General features: G+C 32.1%; 1 protein-coding gene across 1 annotated transcript in view; it reads left to right on the forward strand.

The window, feature by feature from the left end:
• The window catches only part of LOC119831985 (phospholipid phosphatase 2-like), a 22,705-nt gene extending 2,578 nt beyond the window's left edge, over nt 1-20,127 (forward strand). The window contains exons 2-7 of the mRNA XM_038355563.1: nt 13,081-13,180; nt 17,653-17,807; nt 18,202-18,416; nt 18,735-18,861; nt 19,008-19,190; nt 19,649-20,127. Coding sequence (XP_038211491.1) covers nt 13,081-13,180; nt 17,653-17,807; nt 18,202-18,416; nt 18,735-18,861; nt 19,008-19,190; nt 19,649-19,771 — 903 coding nt within the window. The 3' untranslated portion in view covers nt 19,772-20,127. The remainder of the gene's footprint in view (nt 1-13,080; nt 13,181-17,652; nt 17,808-18,201; nt 18,417-18,734; nt 18,862-19,007; nt 19,191-19,648) is intronic.
• The last annotated feature ends 427 nt before the right edge of the window (nt 20,128-20,554 follow it).

Genomic DNA, 20,554 nt, shown 5'->3' on the forward strand with positions numbered 1-20,554 from the left:
GACAGATTCGAAATTCAAATGTAATATTTTTTTATAATTAAGTGTAACAGTATTTATGGCCAGACTAAGTATATAACCAATTATTAGTTCTTAATAATTAATAGATATATCTACTGACCAAGCAGGTTTTATCAGCTTTGTTAAAAATAGTATCGTAAAGGTCATCCGAAGGTCAACAACCTCCGTGGCCATAATTGCGAAAGAGCTGTAAAAATACCGAAATCCATACACGTTAAGAACGTATGGCTGATTTCACTTAACCCGAAATATAGCTCGTTGAATCTACGCTTCGCTTCATATCTTTGTATATTATACTAGTATAACTAGCAGCTAGCTGCGCCCCGCAGTTTCACCCGCTTAAGTCCGTATCCCGGAAGATATCGGGATAAAAAGTTGCCCATATGTTATTCCAGTTGTCCAGCTGTCTATGTACGTAAATTTCATTGCAATCGTTTCCATAGTATTTGCGTGAAAGAGCAACAAACACATACACATCCTTACAAACTTTCGCATTTATAATATTAGTAGGATTAGTAGGAAGTAGGATTATCGCTATATAAATGCTCACCTCCGTTTCTACCTAGATATCGTTTGAGTCCCGGCAAAGGACATTATAGATAGTTTTAATCCCAGACCCATTGAAATGGGATCTACAGGAAAAAACCCCGACACTGTCTATATTTTCCTTTAAAAACAAAGTAAAGCCACGAACGGATAGATAGTCTAAATATAAACCAAACAGAGACATAAAGGAAATGAATTTAAGGAAAAAAACATACATCGAATATAGGAAGTTGAAAGAAAATTTTCAATAGCACGCAAACTTTGATTATTTTAGTTCGCTTTTCAATAAAAAATATAAATACACATATTTATGGTATCGTATGTAACACTAGAATAATTCACATAAATACATGTAATATTAGTTGAGTGCTGAACTTATCTAAGTTATCTCACTATTATCTATTATGTTCAAAGATAAAAGTAAGGATATTTGCATTTGAATAAAAATAACAACAAATCAAACAGACACATTACTTCATTTTTTTGAACATGTTAAAGTGAATATCCGATTTTCGGATGATATTGTTTCCCTGCATAGAGCTGTCTTTTAGAAACACTTTTATAAAGTTATTTCTTATTATCCTATCTATCTTTCCTTTTACTTGTGTTTATTATAAAAATCGATCTTTTAACGACTATTTTCTGTATCTTCGGTGTTTCTCAATCAAACTAGAACAAAAAACGCACCAAAATAAAACCTCAGTTAGTTAATACAGCATCTGTTAGAACTAATTGCAACAATTGCATTTATTTACACATGTCTACTTATATAATTACTTTCTGTTGTATGGAATCGTAACCTAAATAGTTTGGCAAGCTAAATACCCTTTTTTATTAATTCTCTTACGTTTTTATTGATAAATACGACTTATTTACGTATTCATTAACATTCACCGAATCTTAACTCAAGCAAGACTAAATGGCGATCGATTAATATTCAAGGTTGATAACTCATTTGCGTTATGTTCTATGAAGAAATAGAAACTGCGGTAGTTGTTTTAGTAAGGTTTACAAGCGATTTTTATCCACATGTACAATTTTTAAACGAACGTCTCAATTTGACGGTTTTTCTTCGGTTTTATTACTCGGTTCCAACCGATAACCGTTATTTTTTTGTGTTTGATTCTTAAAAAAATCTAATTGCTGTCATTCCATCTAATTTTATAATCTGGATCATGTCCACTACACACGTTGGTGACCGTTTTTGTATATAATAATTATGTATTGACAATTATAAATGAACTAGCTGTCCCGGCGAACTTCTTAACGCCATAGAATATTATTTCGACATATTTTCTGTATCGTTCTCAACATTTAAACCTTCCCTAGATCTCCACGGACATATCAAGACCAAAATGGGATAAATCCATTCAGCCGTTCTTGAGATTTAGCGAGACTAACGAACAGCAATTGATTTTTATATATAAGATGTATGTCCTTAAAAATATATATTTGTTTTGATAAACTTGATTTCAGCTAAAACTCAACGCTATTATTACCGGAAGATATTCAGACAAATGAGTCATTATATACCTCACAAATTTAATTGAGGCAAAGCTTTTAATTCCAATACTTTTCCTTGGAAAAATCATCTTGAATCATTGCAATTTATTCTTTGAATGACTTCATAGATATCTTTGTATACTTAATATAGGAAATCGTACAAGATATGTACATATTTTTAACCGATTTCCAAAAAGATGAGGTTCTATGTATTTATTTCTGTGACCACACTTTTTTACATACATTTTTTGCTTGCATATATTTCAAATAGATGAGTGGGTAGCGCTTGCAGTAACTTTATTAATTAATTTTTCGCTATTGAGTGGTTTTGAAGTCGGTTAATTTTTTTTTATTCTAGTAGATTTTTTTTTACCTGTTTCGTTACATAACTTCTTCTTTTTAAATCAATATGAAATGCGTATTATCCAATCAAATACTACGCTACGAACGCGTATGGTTTATCAAAATGGTAATTTGGGGCACAATAATAATTTTCTATATTTTACCAACAAGATTTTATCAGGAATTCGATAAATATTAAAGAAGAAATAAAAATAAATAATAATTGTATTAAATTATGTACATAATTGGAAAAATCGTTTTTATTTTTATCCGAATGTGGTTTAAAATTTTAAAGTTTACTTGTTAGGAAAAGTAGGAAATATGGTTTTTTCTAACAAAGAACTTAACCAGCCTCGGTACAGACAGACGAAACTTCTAATATTGAGAAGACCCTCCTGTTTTGAAGTTGGTTGAAAGTTCAAATTCATTGACATATTGATACACAAACGTACATACGTTCAACATATTACATATATGTTATTCGTCATTAAAATAACACATACTCAAAGAGCAACAAACAGACATAAGAAATGACCATATTTTACTGTATAATGATAAATAATAAATTACTTAAAGCGGATGAAGAGTTATTTACTATTTAACACTAGGTGACAGAAATGTCATATAAAATAGATATTTTCTTAAAATAGCGCGCTCGAGTAAGCGATTATACTATTATATACTTATAATATATAGTTAATAAATTAGATAAAACAAAGAACGGCTCTTTGGAAGAGAGTTTTCTATATATATATGTGTTAAAGTTAATTAAATTATTTATATTAACTTAGTACGACTGAATGTTTTAGCGATTGTTGATTTAGTCGGATTGACTACGCTAGCATGTTGCAATATAATAAGAAATTAATTATAATAGAATAAGAAATATAATAGATAAATATAAAACATATAATAAATAAACTTTCGCATTTATAATATTAGTAGGATTATTATTAATTTGTTAACCTTTCAACCATTAACCATTAAACTTAGTACGACAACAGCGATAAAATAATTACAGAGGATTTTAATAATGATTTATTTGTTAATTAACACGAAAACTACAGACGCAGTAAACTTAAATTGAGGTTTGCTGACCATTTTTATATCCCCAATAAACACGGCAGTTTCACGTTCCTTCAAATTATATGAAATCGAGTTTAATAACCGAACAATATTTGACTTTGTTGTTAAGTTTTGAGGAAATATATGTTATATTTCAGTAAAAACTATAACATGCTTTTAATCGGTTTAGTAGTATTAAATATAAACTAACGTTAAGTGACCTAAAAGCAACTTATTTTACCTCTTTGATCAGTCAGTACTGACTTTAATGTAAATAAATCTCATGCTCATAGAACTATATCCTACTAATAAAAAAAGTTTGTAAGGATGTGTGTGTGTGTTTGTTGCTCTTTCACGCAAAAACTACTGAACCGATTGCAATGAAATTTGGTACGTAGACAGCTGGACAACTGGAATAACATATAGGCAACTTTTTATCCCGATATTCCGACGGGATACGGACTTACGCGGGTGAAACCGCGGGGCACAGCTAGTAGTATATAAAAAGTTCATAGAATTTTTTTCAAAACTATATAAAGACCTCATGTTCTCTTTTAAAATCCAAACGATTCAAACACACGATCTATTAACTCGTACACAGCAAAAAACTATAATCCTAATCCAAACGCAATGCAACCTTTTAGTTTCACATCCGTTATTACATCGGCAACGCTTGATGACGCATCGCTGCGTCGCGTCACGAAGTTGGCGCCGCTGTGGACCTGTGGAATCCCTCAATGTGACGCATTTATATACCTATATCGTAACTAGTTGACCACGCTACTTCGTTTGCGCTAAACGTATTATTAATACACTTTTATTAGCTTGAATCGACAATTTTTTTTTTAAGTTTTTTTTTATTTTTTTATGTTTAGTTCAATGATTGAGAAGCCATGGCAAATTGTAAATTAAACTACACTCGACATATCTATATATGCTTTGTTAAAAATGTATTGGTGTCTGTTTCTTATGCTGTCTTGAATAAATAAATAAATAAACGTAAGACTCGATTTTGATCCGTTTTAAACGGATCTATTCATTCAAACTTTGTACACTTTTTAGTTTAGGTGATTATACAATATTCTACTTTCATGGGGCTAAGCTATAGTCCTAATGGTAGCTTTTTGTTATCGAAATAAGTTGTAAACCATCTTGTTAACTAAAGATATCAATAAACCCATTTAAAGTTCACTTAATTCTAAACAAACGAGGCACTAACCAGCACCCGTGGCCCCTTTAAGCGGTTGACGGAACACAGTGGAGTTTTGGTAGGAATCCGACATAACCCACGACTCATATCCCTGAGGGCCCCTATCTATGCAATATTTTCCCACTCAGAAAAGGGGGTACCTAAACGGTACGATAGGTGTTATCTGTAGTACTTATTTTAAAGACAATCAAGGTTGATATAAATGCTTTTTTTGTGAATCATCCAAGCGGATAATGTGCTAAGAAAATACCGGGCTATATTTCTATCTAATGAATTGTATTCTAAATTTGCTTTAAATATTAGTATTATTTGTTGAAATATTGTATCTGAGTGTTTTTACATTGCAAATTGTAACGCTACTAGTTTGTAGCTAAACCCCTAGGGATTGATAAAGATTATGTAACCGTAAATAATAAGCATAACACAAAATGTATACATTACAATGGACTCCTATTAGTTACGAATTGATGTATTTGGAGCAACTTGAATTATGAAAGTATACTTAATTTACGTTCAAGCTGTTTATTTAAAATTAATTGCAGATAATAGTGACGGACAATGATAAACGATTTTATAATTAAATTCCTTTATCTTGGAAACTGGGACGCTAGTAACGCTACTGCACGATAGATGGCGCTAATTTCAATGAGACTGATTTTATCTGCTTTTTATTTATTTTGAAACGTTGTACCTAGCCAATAATTAAAAAGTTATTGTAAACTTGGGAGGAACTTAGATTCTTTATAATAAAAATTATGTCATAAACTTAAATATTAGTTTACACTTACGATTTAAGGGTTTTCGACTATGTACTTTTACATTAATGTTATATCTACCTAGAATAAAATATTAGTATTGACTTTTGTTTTTAATTTTCAACGCTTATTAATTAGATTTTTAATCGTAGCAGATTATTTAATCACAAGAATCGTACATAATATAAACGAATCGATCGAATTATGAAGCGTTTTTTTACAATGAAATAGACAAATATATTCCTCCGGAGAATGAAATAACATCTTTAATTATAGAATACAGGTAATAAATGCCGTACAGGTATAAATGGTTCATTTTTACTGATAACTAACTTCTCGTACCTATCTCAGTTGAGATTATCCAATCGCTTTGAGTTACAGAGCGCGGAGTTTTATGGGATGGCTTTATGCATTACACGGCTCAAATGTATTTATTTTTAAACTCACTAATTTATTAGCTTTGCCCGTGGTGCATATTATATGTCCTGTATCATTCAGTGAAGTTATAGGTTTCTAAAGGTGAAATCATTTTTAATATTGGTCTGTGGCTTTTCAGTGATTTTTGCGTGAAAACGTTGGATTTTTTAATATTTTGTATGAAAAAGACATATTTTGTATATGGTAATCATAGACAGTAGACTATAAATTCCATCTTACACTACTGTATTGAGCCATCCATTTAAAGATTACAGATAATCTTAACGATGGCCGGCAACAGGACATAAATAATAACGTTCGTTCGTTTAAATTTATAGCGGTTTCTAAGATATATGCTCACCATTTGTCATAACGTATTGAGCAATTATTGCATTGAGTATCCATACTTATTGCTGTTGAAAATTATACGGCTCAGAGTAAATCATCTTGCCTGTATTAATAGTTAAGGGACAAAACCATTGGCATCTTGGGAATTGCTAGAAATGTGTGTTAAATTAGCATTTCTTATAAATCTTGCACTCTGCTTCCAGTGACGCAGCTTTCAGGGGGCTCTGACGGACATGTATAAATGTATGTATACGAAATAGGGCGGCATGCGAAAGGGAGCGAATAATTTGTTAATTCTAAAAAAATACTTAGATTTTTAAAATAACTAGAAAGATGGATTTCAATAGACAGGTATAAGACAGACAGATAAACGGATAGCGGAGTCCTAGTAATAGAGGTTCTAGTAATAGAGCTTATGTCCGCTTAACCTATTCGGTTCGGAACTCAACTAAGGCGACAACTAATCGCAGTCGGCCCCTGGCCGCGGAATCCCACGCTATGCCACTGTCAATTTTACAGTTTTCAGCTAATTATTAAATAATTTTTGTAATCAGTCCAGCGGAATTTGCATGAAAACCTTACTATACATATAATGAATATCATAAACCATATCCTGTTTATAATATTGGTATAGATGAGGCGTACTATATCTAATTATAAAAATAGGTTATTCAGTCATTTTATCTAATAGTAGTAGTGTGACATGTGTATAAGCAATTTCCTTTGATCCTCAGATCTCATAATAATTATGAGGTTTTATTTGGTTCGAAACGAGCCTACAATGGATAGTCCCGTTTTGCTTATTTATTTTTATTCTAATCTTTTTTTAATGTCATAGTCCGCAATGGAGCTGGTGGATCGCCTGATGGTAAGCGCTACCACCGCCCGTGAACATTTGGAAAGGCGTAAGGTCGATTGCAGACCTTACGCCTCTGCAAATGGATTGCCGACTTCAAATTGGACTGGGATTTAATGGAAGGATTGACGAAAGGAATAAAGGAAGGGACTAGGAAGGGTTAGGAAAAGGATATGAGCCTCCGGCTTCTATACTCACCAAACGAAACACAGCAGTACGCTATTTCACGCCGGTCTTCTGTGCGGCTGTGGTACTTCCACGGTACGAGCTAGTCCAATTCGTGCCGAAGCGTGCTCGAGTACCACATATAAATTTAAAAATTTAAATCATTTCATTTGAAAGTGTTACATGTAATATACATCCATTCATGGTTCCACATACATATTTTCGTATTATAATATAACTAGCAAACCCGGCGAACTCCGTTTCGCCACCAGATGGCTGTATGTGAAAAATTATTTTCCCGCTTTTTTGTTCAAATTTTTCCTGAATTTTCTTTGCTATAAACCTCACGGAGCCCAAGATCTTTCCAACGAATGCAAAACCGTGGAAATCGGTTAATGCGTTCTGGAGTTATAGCGTCAGGAAGGAAAACCCGACTTATTTTTATATAGTAGATAGGGATATTACAATTTGATCTTATTCCAAACTCTTTTACATATTGTGTTATACTTTACTACTTTTAAACTGTAGGTAATTAATGTAGTTAAATATATGATGACAGGAAAAAGCTAGTAAATGCTGATACAGACATTTATGGCAATTAATAAAATTATAACCAGAGCTGCATGACGACATAAACAATCCAAAAATATCTATATGTAATGAGGTTTTGAGTATCCTACTAATATTATAAATGTGAAAGTTTGTAAGGATGTGTGTGTGTTTGTTACTCTTTCACGCAAAAACTGCTGAACTGATTGCAATGAAATTTGGTAAGTAGACAGCTGGACAACTGAAATAACATATAGGCAATTTTTATCCCGATATTCCTACGGGATATGGACTTACGCGGGCGAAACCGCAGGGCGCAGCTAGTATTTTATAAATAGTAAATTTTGTTTCGTAACTTTTTTGTTTCTGTTTTCTCTTTCGCTAATCTTCACTACATAGTACAAAAAAGTCGCTTTCTCTGTCTGTCCCTCTCTCCTTATGTATGCTTAAATCTTTAAAACTACGCAATGGATTTTGATGGCTTTTTTAAAAGGAAGAGTGATTCAAGTGGAAGGTTTAGGTATATATTACAATCTATTGAACTACTCCGAATTTAAAACGAGGAAAAATAATTAATAAAATCCTAAAACTTTTCAATAGATGTTTTCAACAACGAAGCAGGTTAATTCGACTATTTCTTTTCTTTGTTACTCGACATGTCCGTTTTCAACCGATTGTCGTGATTCTTCTTGTGTTTAATAAGAATTTGGTGTGCTACCTAACCCCAGGATGTCGGTTATTTGTGTTGAAAATAATTATTTCGTACTGGTTACATTTATACTGTTAAGGGCATGAGAACGCTTCGTTTACTTTGGTTTATCCTTACATTAGTCATGCAATACAATGAACGTAATATAATCAGAAAACAGGACAAATATGCTTTGTTTCATAATTCCATCACGTACCGCATTAGACGTATACCTTAATAATTTATACCTAGTTGAAAAATAAACGTAAAAGTGAGTGTTTCAAGACTTGAAATAAAAGTGGTAAATAATACCTGCAATGAAAACATTGGCGGTATAGAACATAAATGCTTTTAGATATAGCATTTATATTTACGAATGGTGAAAACCATGGTGCATCAAAACTCAGCGTTTAGAAACAGTTTACAAAGTTTGAAAAAAATGGCAACTCTTACAAGGAACTCACATCGCGAGGTAAATAGTAACATAATTTCAATGATATTATCAAATAACAAATAATTACTATACCGTCTTTTGCAACGTTTTATTGTCCTTTTTTATTACCAGTATAAAGATAATTAGATATTTCATACTTATATTCTATTGCAAACTTAATGTAAGTTTAAAAAAATCGTCATGTGGAATTAGATATATAGATTAACATATTATCTTATTTATATAAAATATGCGATATCACTCTGAGTTTTAAAGTGGTTCCAAACAGTAAACGTATGATTGATCATAAACTGTGGTTTTCTTAAAAGCTAAACAGGTAAAGTCCGTTAATAACAAGAATTGAGGTTATAATACAATATCCGCCATTATTTCTTTCCGTATTTAAAGGGAAAGCGGGGCTCTATTGTCAAGATTTCTATGTCGGTCTATCGGTCTGTATATCTGTCTGTCTATTCGGCCACCTATCACCAAAGTGTATCTCATAAACCGATAGTCCCTCATAACTATAAGATAGATTTTAGCACCTGTTGGCATGGATTGGATGGATTTTAGCATCATAATTTGGCTGGTTGACTATTATATCGAAGTATTTTGTAGTAATCTTTAGTGTCACGAATCCAACACGCACTTGAATGATTTAATTTATATAAACGCTTAATTAACTCGACTAAGCAACAGCTAACATACGACTTATTATGATTTATTTCAAAGATGAAGTGAAACTGATTAATCAAATTAAAATAAAGCGAAAGAAGATAAATTTTCTTAATAATTATACAGATGGTATCTAAGTATATCGACATTAGTTTTTTCAGTCCTTAGTTCCCAATAATTTACTTATCATGAGTCAAGTTTAAACACTTCTGTTTATTCACGCGAAATACATATTAAATATTGTTAAAATTGATAACTCCGCGAATTTAATGTGAGTAATATTTGATTTCAATGCCTGATAACATGATAACCTATCGCAGTACCTGTGTCAGTATTTATACTAGACTATTTAGAGCAAGTAGTTGTGTTAGTGATGTACTCTAGAGTGACTCATTAAAATGCACTTACCTACATATGGGAGTATTCCGGTACGTAAAGAAATACAATATAATATGATACAGTAATTGTTGTGTATATATAAAAAAAACTCAATCTGTAAAATAAATGAACGTAAAAATCTGTGGCTTATAATGATCAATCAAAATATGTAACGCTCCTAACCAAAAGTATGTTTAGTTTAATCCCGAATAAATCTCTATATCGATATGCATATCTATCTAATTGATAATTAATTGTATATACGACATTCATAATTATTCTGTTTAAAGTAATAATGAGGTATAGTAGCAAAAAATTATATCAATGCCTTAGGTCTTTGTTTTTTTCTATAGCATTATCTCATGATATTTTTTTTTTCTACTTTTATCAGAAATTTCTCATATATGACTGTTTATTTACATTAACATATTCGGGAGGAATCTTAAGTCAGGGTTCTGTAAATCACCTAGGTTGAATACCACTGATGATATGTTGTTTCTTTAATTGTTGTAACTCATTAAAAACCCCGTAACAGTCATACCTGTCCACATAATAATTTCACTGAAACACCTCCGTGTCAAACCTCTCCGTGACCCCATTTAAGCGTTTGACGTAATTCACTTATTGTTATTACTAATTAATTGTTATTTTATTGGGAAAGGTAATTTACCAACGTGGTTATTATTTAAAAAGAACACGGATGTCGTCATTGGTGTTTCACTATTCAATTAGCTTTTGGGTGATCGTCTTGCAATTAAGAGTGGTTGCCCCGGGAGATGTTCTTGGGCCATCTAAGGTATGAGAAATAAAAATATAACGAATCGTTATTTTAATAAGTGTAAATCGTAATGGTACAAAAATTTTTTATTTATAATTGCTGTAGCCGTATAAAAAATATTACATGTAGATAGGTAACAGGTTTGTAAATGTAACGCTTATTAAAGAAGTACAGAAGGGTTGTTCAACTTTCTTTTTCCTACTAATATTATAAATGCCAAAGTTTGTGAGGATGGATTTTTGTGTATATGTATGTGTGTTTGTTACAAAAACTACTGAACCGATTGCAAAGAAATTTGGTACGTAGTTAGCTGAACAACTGGAATAACACATGTAACTTTTTATATGCTACTTATTCTACGGGATACAGACTTACGCAACTGAAACCGCGGGGCGCAGCAAGTCATGTTTACAAGTATAACAAAATACAAACAATCCCAAGCTATTAAATAAACAAGTTATTGAACAAAACATTTCTAAACTCCAGTCTCATGAAATTCAAGTTCGAATATTACCCAAGTGTAGTTATATAAGGGTCGTCTGACGTAAATCGAATTCAAGTTCATGAAAATCGTTCAGCCCCTTCAAGGTCCTCGACCTTGCGAGGACGCCCTGACCTTGTGGTCCAACCTTGAATACCCTTAAGTTTGCTCCCAACGTCACAGGGCCGGACTTGTGGCCTTATTTAAATTGAATCTAGGATAAAGGACATTTCAGACACTATAGCTATATGATGAAAATTTTAGAAACAAAACACATACGAGGCATACGTGCACTTTGGCATAGGACATAAAAGGAAAATCATTTTTCACACATCAATTGGCACAATATTCGTATGGTTTTACCCGTACCAAATAGGAAAAGCAGAGAATACTGTTTTTTGTTGTTTAGTGGGTCTATATAGCGGGAGAGTATTGACATCTATATATATAAAAATGAAACTCGTTTTCCTTGGTCACGGCATCACGCGTGAATGGCTGGACCGATTTCACTAATTCTTTTTTTGTTGTATTTGTTATTATTAGGAGAAGGTTCTTACGGAAAAAATATTAAGAAAATCTCTCAGAAATATTGAAAAATGTACATTTAATTTTGCATATTTTAAAAAACGCGAGTAACAAATGTCATTGTCATTCACAGTCATAGATTATATTGATGAAAGAGCATCGTTTGTTTTGCTGTCATCGTTTTTTTGCATCATTGCAATGCTAAAGCGGTACGAAGTTCGCCGGGTCAGTTAATTATTCAATAATTATACTTACTAAAATTTGACCCCAAAGTTTCTTACTATCTGTACGCTTGATAGACAATCTCGGAAAAACAGCATACTGGATTCAAATGTAATTATATACACATAGCTATATTCTGAATAATTTTTTCTTTAAACTTGTGAAAAGGTCGCCCATTTGAACAGCTCTTTACTTTTATAATTGATTTTCTTTTATGTGTGTGTAATGTTATTATACAGTAATACATATCCCGCTTAAGCCGGGGCGTGAATTGCGCAATGCCACAAATTCACTTGATAATATCGCACATAAATATTACGTTTTGAATAACTTACTATGTCAAACCGATATGCATAGTCTGTGATAACCCAACCCACAGATAAAATAATGCTATACTAAACCAAGGCTGAGGTAAATACACCTCTGTACCGATCGATGACCTTTACATACAATAATCATTTTGCGCAGTCAGCTTATCCAGATGGCTATGTCGCGTCTGATTCGTTTTTGTTATAAATTCATTGCCTAATTTTATTTCGGGGCTTGTTTTGATTGTCGCTTCAGCTTAAATCCTATTCCACTTAATTTATATCCTACTAATATTATAAATGCGAAAGTTTGTAAGGATGTGTGTGTTTGTTGCTCTTTCACGAAAACACTACTAAACCGATTGCAATGAAACTTGGTACGTAGACAGCTGGGCAACTGGAATAGCATATTGGCAAGTTATTATCCCGATATTCCCACGGTATACGGACTTACGCGGGTGAAACCGCAGAGCGCAGCTAGTGAGGTTATAAAAAAGGGATTTAATAATTGCTTGTTGAATAGTTTATACTCGCGTCATTACTGTTTTAAATAATGTATTTAGTTTAAATTACATTCACTGTCCCAATTGCCATATTTATTTAAGTTAAAAAAGGTAAATTTTTGTTATCAGATATTAGACGTTAGCATAAAACGAATAGCAATGTTTATGTTCAAAACATCTTAAAACAAATGATTAATAAGAAATTTGTAATATTATGTACATCATCAACAATACTATGTTGCAAACTAAATCTTCCACATTCAAATAAATTATTCCAATTAATACATATATTAAACATACTCATTTTTGTTACAGCAAAAGGACTTGGAGTCACAACTCATTAAACCAAGTCGATGCGGCAGCGACCACAGCATATGGTGGACTCTATCTATTGATATTCCTTTATTATTATTAGGTAAGATATCCATTTTATAAACTAGCCACTTAAACCATTGATGCTCGAGTTGAACTGAGATAAAACTATAGCCGACAACACCCACAAATAATATTGTTTCAAATTGTTCAGAATCCGTAATGCAGAGATATTTACAAACTACTTATTTACAAACTCGGTCTACCTCTTTATAACATTATCTCATGAAACCAAAAAAGGGTGTTTTAAAGGCGGGTTTTCGCGATGGACTCTAGTATTAATCAAGATTAATCATTATTTGCATAACACGCGTACAACTTTCAAAGGTCTTTAAAGAAACGTGTACAAATTTAGGACCATTTTCACAACTGGTTGATAAATTCTTTAATAGCATTTTTCACACTTATTACTATCATACCTTCAATATTAGATAAATAAGATAAACTGATCTAGAAATTGGAAACCTGACATGTAAATTTTTAACTTACACTACACGTATATTACAGAAATAACACATAAACATTACATATGTACAATTATATATAATGATTCATATCGTACTACATTTAGTGTTCGAACAAGTCCTCTACCATAGATAAATTAAAAACTTCCAAAAAGGCGCGTAAACATCAGTTTAATGTTACGACACTGAACACGGATGCAGATTAAATAACACAAAATTATTATCCCTAACAAAACATATTATGACATTAAAGTTCACTCTGGCCTACATTGGACGGTATAATATAATGAAAACATCCCATGTTTTAAAAATAAAAAGGTGCTTTAACGGTTAAGTGAGCCGTAGCGTGATGCTATAATTATAAATCACGAGCATCCAAGAAATCGATTAACTGGCAACATTAAATTATTTTTAAACATGGTGATTTAATATTTATGTTTACGTATGACGAAATGAAATGATGCTGAAATTTAATACGTCAAAAAATGGATGACAGCCATAAAAATGAACTCTTACCCTAATGATATTAAAAAAAAGTATGCATCACACGTGTAGACCCCACCATGTGCATATGGCAGAATGCACGCAATCGCAGTCTTAAAAAAAAACATTAAAAACAAAAGCGGTGTCAATGTCTCATTTGTATCAATTTAAAAATAGAACACACATCACGATCATAGAACATAATAAAACTATGGTAAAATGTTTATGTTATGAAATTGAATTTTTATGTAAACTCTCTCCTTACTGATTACGAATTACGGTTAAATTTTATTTAAGTATAATATTAATTAATAATTTATTACTCAGAGATAGGGACAAAGAGAGACATTGATATTTTCTTCAACTTTTGTTGTTTCATAATTATTTCGTCAACATCATTCAAATAATATATAAATTCAAATTATTTTAGGAAGTTCTATGTTCATCGGCAATTGTGAACCGATTTCATTATTTATGTGTTTAGAAGGTTTAAATAACTTCTAAGCGATTAATGCTTATTATTGTTGGAATAAAACCTGTTAAAGTATTACAATATTAAAATTGTAAATGCCCATAGTAACACCATTTACCCTAATAATTAAGTCACCCGTTGAATCTATTTCTATATAATTAGTAGGAGGGAAATCGATTTTAATAATGGGATACTATTCGATTTAACGACTATTTAGATGTAACGATAATCGATTCTTGTTAATCTGTGATAAGAAATTATGGTCCTTGTAGTCATAAGTACATGATATTACTCTATTTCAATACAAAATGATGATGCTGTTATTTACATATTATCTGCCAAACCGTTTTTATTCATAGCTTATAATTTTATGCATCTAAATAACTCGTAGATAAGTATTATTGTGATAAGAAATAAAAAAGGAAATAATTATTTGCATAAATAGCTACAAATTTTATTTATCGTTATGACATTTAAAAGAGAATTAATTGATGAATCCTTTAAAAAATCGAAGACTAATTTTGCTTCTCACATGCAGCGCCATCTTGTGTCGAGTAGCGTTCTACTGTGAATACAACGGTACCTATCAAATAATGTGTTACTGTCTAAGATTCAAACAACCAATAATTATTAATTTACTGTTGCAAGTTAAAAATAAAGTTTTCAGTGTTAATTCAGTTTTTAATGCAATGGAGATCATAATTTACAATTTGATATTTAAAAACGATTTTCATTTAATTGCACTGATTTATTAACATGTATTTTAAATATAAATCATAATATAATATTGCAATGTTTTGCTTATTATAAACAGCACAATGAATAAGTCGTTTGAAATTTCGAGAGAGGGTCCTAGGTTATGTGTGCTAGCATCAATAGAATGCATTATGCAATCTCATATTAATAGACTTGTAAGGTGATCCCGCTTGGAAATTTTTAAGGATAAAAAAATGATACAAAATGTTTTCTGATTTTTTGTAGTGTTTTTTTAATTTTTTTTTGTTATTATTTAACCTTCCTTTACCATTATATTATAAATTTAAATTATTTAAGAGTATATTATAATAGAAAGATAATTAAGTATTAAATCTCGTGGGATTAGTTAAAATAACTCGCAAATCACAAGAGAGTTTTATTTAAAAACTATATGAATATAAATAAGCAGCTGCATTTATGAAACAGCAGTGTAGCCATAGCAGACAAGTCTTTATTTATGATTGATTGATGATATCGATAGAAAGTATTGCTAAAATTATTATGAAATGAAAATCTCCTCTCCATAATTTTTTGAACTCGACTATAAGACGGTTATGTGTATATACACATAACCGTCTTATAGTCGAGTTCCAAATGTACCAAGCTCCCTTGTCATACGCAAGTGAAAAAACTAGTTCCGCAATAATCCATGGCCATCTAGAACACTGGTGATCCTACTTCGTACCTAGGGTTACACGTGGTATCCAACGTGAAAGGATTACGTTCCGCCGGTGTTACATCACAAATATCCTAACGGGTCACCGATACAAGGCCAAACATGTTTACATAAACAAGAAACTTACTTCGACACAAGCTGATACAGTTTAAAGTTTCCCCTATGCACGTAAACGCCTTTTTACAATGTAACGTGTACTTAAAAAGTCAGTTTTTGTATATTAAAAATGTTATAACGGAACACTTTTATGTGGGAATTTTATTCCTTATTCTATACCCTGCTATATATATGCGAATTTAGTAATCGTGTAAAATATGAGATGTTTTACTGCTTTTAACGCAAAAATAAAGGAGTAGATTGGCCTGCTAGTCATTTCCAGATAGTGTATAACTGATTAAAAATGTTTATATCAGGTACAAATAGAGACTGGTCATCGGAAAACAGTATTTATTTGTAATAGGGGAAAAACAAGTCAGTTGAGGTTGTCTATTGCTTTCTACAAGAAAAAAACTAAGGTGCTACTTAGAATCATGAATCAGTTGTGAAATTTATTTGATAGAGGAAAATAAGTAAAATTCTTTAGAATAGAAAAATGATATGTTTTTAGGTGATTCAATTAGTTCTCGAGTCTTGTTGTGAGTTGTATCTGGTTTTTTTATCTTGCTGTTATAACAGCAACAGAAATAATAATTGTCTATCTATCAATACATGATGCCTGACAGACGGACAGCGAACTCTTAGTAACAGTCTCATTACCAGATGAATAATCTCATAAGATTCTTAAACAATGAAGGATTTTCAATTTTGATACAAACTCGGTAACTTTCATTACATGATTTTTGTTTGATTTATACGTTTGTTACCAATGAAACAAGCTTTAAAACCGTTAAAAACGTTTGCGGAAGACAGGACAAGTCTACCTTGCGAACAACCACGAGGAAAATTTTGACCGCCTCACACAATTGCGTAATTGCCAAATTGTTGTGACATTGACTTTGAACCCAAAACACCGGATGCAGGGGTCCAAATAAATTGGTTAACTGGTGCGAATGTCCACATCAACGTGTTATTGCTTATTACTTGGATACAGCTTTTATTTGATATTAGGATCCTGATATATTGTCAAAGAATAAACTGTATTACTTGTGCTAGTTATAATTATTTCGCAATGCTTTTACCGGATCTTGACATAGTTTTTGATTCTCTCGCACAATCCTACTTCCTACTAATATTATAAATGCGAAAGTTTGTAAGGATGTGTGTGTGTGTTTGTTGCTCTTTCACGCAAAAACTGCTAAACCGATTGCAATGAAATTTGTTACGTAGATAGTGGAATAACTTAAATAACATATAGGCAACTATTTATCCCGATATTCCTACGGGGATACGGACTCACGCGGGTGAAACCGTGAGGCGCAGCTAGTATAAGCATAAAATCATAAGATGATTTAGTGTCCGTAGTTTAAATGTAATATAGATTGGTTGGTGTTCCATAAAATTAAATAAATAAACTGTAGAGCATTAGATAAAAGTGCACTAGTAAACGATTATATTTTGGCACAAGATCTAACGTCAGCACCTACCTAAGAGTTGTTGTCGCATTAGCCTATTCTATTACTCATAAGAATTGCATAAAGAATACATGCTGAATTATTTATTTACAGTCCTGCTTCTCATCGGTTTATTCGAGTTTGGTATAATTCCTCACCACAAGAATGGCTTCTACTGCAACGATCCCGCACTGTCGCACAAATTTACGGGAGATACGGTGAATTTTGAAGTCATCGTGTCTACTGTCATCCTGTGTCCTTTAGTTTTGGTAAGTGATGATGATGATGATGATTTAGAATTTAAACAGCTAGTCGCTTTTCCCGAGTAGATATGTTCGTATATTGAATGATTAAATCATTATGATTCAGGCACTGAACTGACTGATAATACGACTTTTTCTTCTGTTAAGTTAATCTAATTCTGCTCTGATCTGATCATCATTAATATCAGTGAATATTTATAAAAATATTCAAATTAAAGTGAAATCTATTCATCAGCGTCAAACAACCATTATATTTAATGGCTTAACCTGAAGTAGACACAAACTTTCACGAGTTTTTCACGCCAAAACCATCAGCTGTCTCTACTTTTAGTTCCGAATGGTGTGAAATGGAAATACATATTTCTATCGCAACGTTTATTCAAACCTCGCGATTTTCCAGGTGTTCATAACGGAATACATCTTCCACACTTCAACATACAGCTCGCAAACCAAGTTGCAACATGTGACAAGGAACACGCTCCTGATATATCGGAGCTACGCGTATGGCCTGTTCTTTAACCTGGGCGTGATTGAAGTGATGAAGGGGCTGATTGGTAACCCGAGGCCAACCTTCTTCGACATCTGCGAGCCGGATGCTGCTAAGACTTGTAATGGGTAAGTCATAAGCCGGAATGAAATAATTAATTTGCACAATCCATACCTAGACATTTGGAATTTTAGGTAATTTATAATGATCCTGTTATTGAATTAGAATTGTACCAATCTGATACCAATATATCAATAATATGCAAACAGAAGTATTAAATTTTAGTATGTATAAAAGCTATTTGTTTATTTTACCACATAAAATTAGTTAATAGTAAACTGCTTCTTTCTTCTACCTTTCATTAAGGACACCAGTAAATAATATAATTCCATTTATAACACGTGCACTCAAATGATCAAATACTAAAATAATGTTTGTTCCTCCAGATCTGAATATGTCACCACATACGAATGCACTTCCACAAGATTCTCAAAATGGTACCAAAGCGACTCCTATCACAGTTTTCCCTCGGGCCACACTTCCCTGTCCGTGTACTGTGGTCTATTTATGGCGGTGAGTTTCTTTAAGGTCACATAATAATTAGTGGACTTACAAGTCAGTATATGAGTTATTCAAAGAGCCATCATCTCTTGCGTGTTCTTGACATTGTATTTATTTATGTTGAGAATCGAAGCATTAAAAGCATTTACTCATTTCAGTGGTACCTTCAAAAACGCGCCTTCGACTGGCAACACCGCACCGTGTTCCTCGTGCCCGTGATACAGATGACATGTCTCACATACGCCGCCATTACGTCGCTTACCAGAATAACTGACCATAGACACCACTGGTGGGACGTCCTCACTGGCGCCGTGATTGGTGTTGCCACCGTGATATATACGGTGAGTGCTTATGCGAAAACTACAGATTATCGTAATGTTTCTTAACTGCAGCATTGAAGCACAAGCTCTGTTAAGCTAATAATTTGTAAATACTGGCAGAAGAATTCATTCAACTCGAATGCTTAATGTAATAAATATTTAGCTGCACTCTTCTCGAAAGAAATTTTTTAAGGATCGTTTATCAAGGGATACGGCGAGATAATTATTGGCTTTGAAAGTAATTGGTGACAATAGATTAGAAAAAACACATTAATTCGGAAAAAAAATGATGAATGAGAACAAGCCTTATAAGTAAGAAAATAAGTATAACATAATGAACAAAAAAACAAATTTTTCATGTCTATATTACCTCAGGGAAAAAGATACTCACTCAGTATAAATAATAAAATACTGTAACGCAATATACGTATATACATATTCTCTTTTCCCATACTCAAATTCTCTTTTATTTCTTCCAGGTTTTGGTACTCTGTAATAACTTCAAAACAATGTCAAACCTGGAGAACAACAAAGCCATGACGGAGAGCCAACACACCGTGCAAACGTTAGTCTTCGATGAGCGGCAACGATCTTCTTTATAATTATTAGAAGGGGACAAAAATATTTATGTCATCAGCAAATTTATGAGATTAATAAATAAACGGGGGTCGTTTTAGATCTCTGTAAGGTGAGAGTGCAAGACAAATGGAATTGCTACAAAATGATAAAAAAGCCTGGGAATGAATGCTGCTATCGGATTACCTTATTCAAATATTTACTTCTTCTTAGCGTCTTCTTTTTTGTTTTTGTGGCATGGAGATATGACTATTTGTCAATGTCAAAAACATTACTAGTATCTTTTTTGTTGTGGCAACACTAGCCTCTTTATTTCAGTTTTCGAATTTGTAATATACTCGTATATCAAATAGGCATTTTATCATTTGACACATTTGTTATTTATCAAGATGAGACGAATCTCTCTATAATCTTTAAATAATAATATTGCTTTTGATACATAAACAACATTAAATTACAAACATTGTTATTAAAATATATTTCACCGATATATCGAAATGTTGCCAACATTTCGTGCAAATAAATATTTTGAATAGAATTTTTTTAATGTTAGGTATAACAGTTAAATTATAATTTTAAGTATGTACATAGAATTTATATCAGTATAACTGAACATTCAGACCATAGTTACGTAATTTTTGTTGCCCATATCTGTTAAATAGTTATCTTATAAGTTTGTTAATGCTCTTGACTAGATAGTAAGCTATTTATATTTAACTAGCGGTCCGCTTCGACTTCGCCCGTGTTACATATAAAGCCTATAGCACTCAGGGATCAGTAACCTGACCAACGGTGAAAGAATTATTGAA

This window comes from Zerene cesonia, chromosome 14, assembly GCF_012273895.1.
Source record: "Zerene cesonia ecotype Mississippi chromosome 14, Zerene_cesonia_1.1, whole genome shotgun sequence".
NCBI classification, from domain to species: domain Eukaryota; kingdom Metazoa; phylum Arthropoda; class Insecta; order Lepidoptera; family Pieridae; genus Zerene; species Zerene cesonia.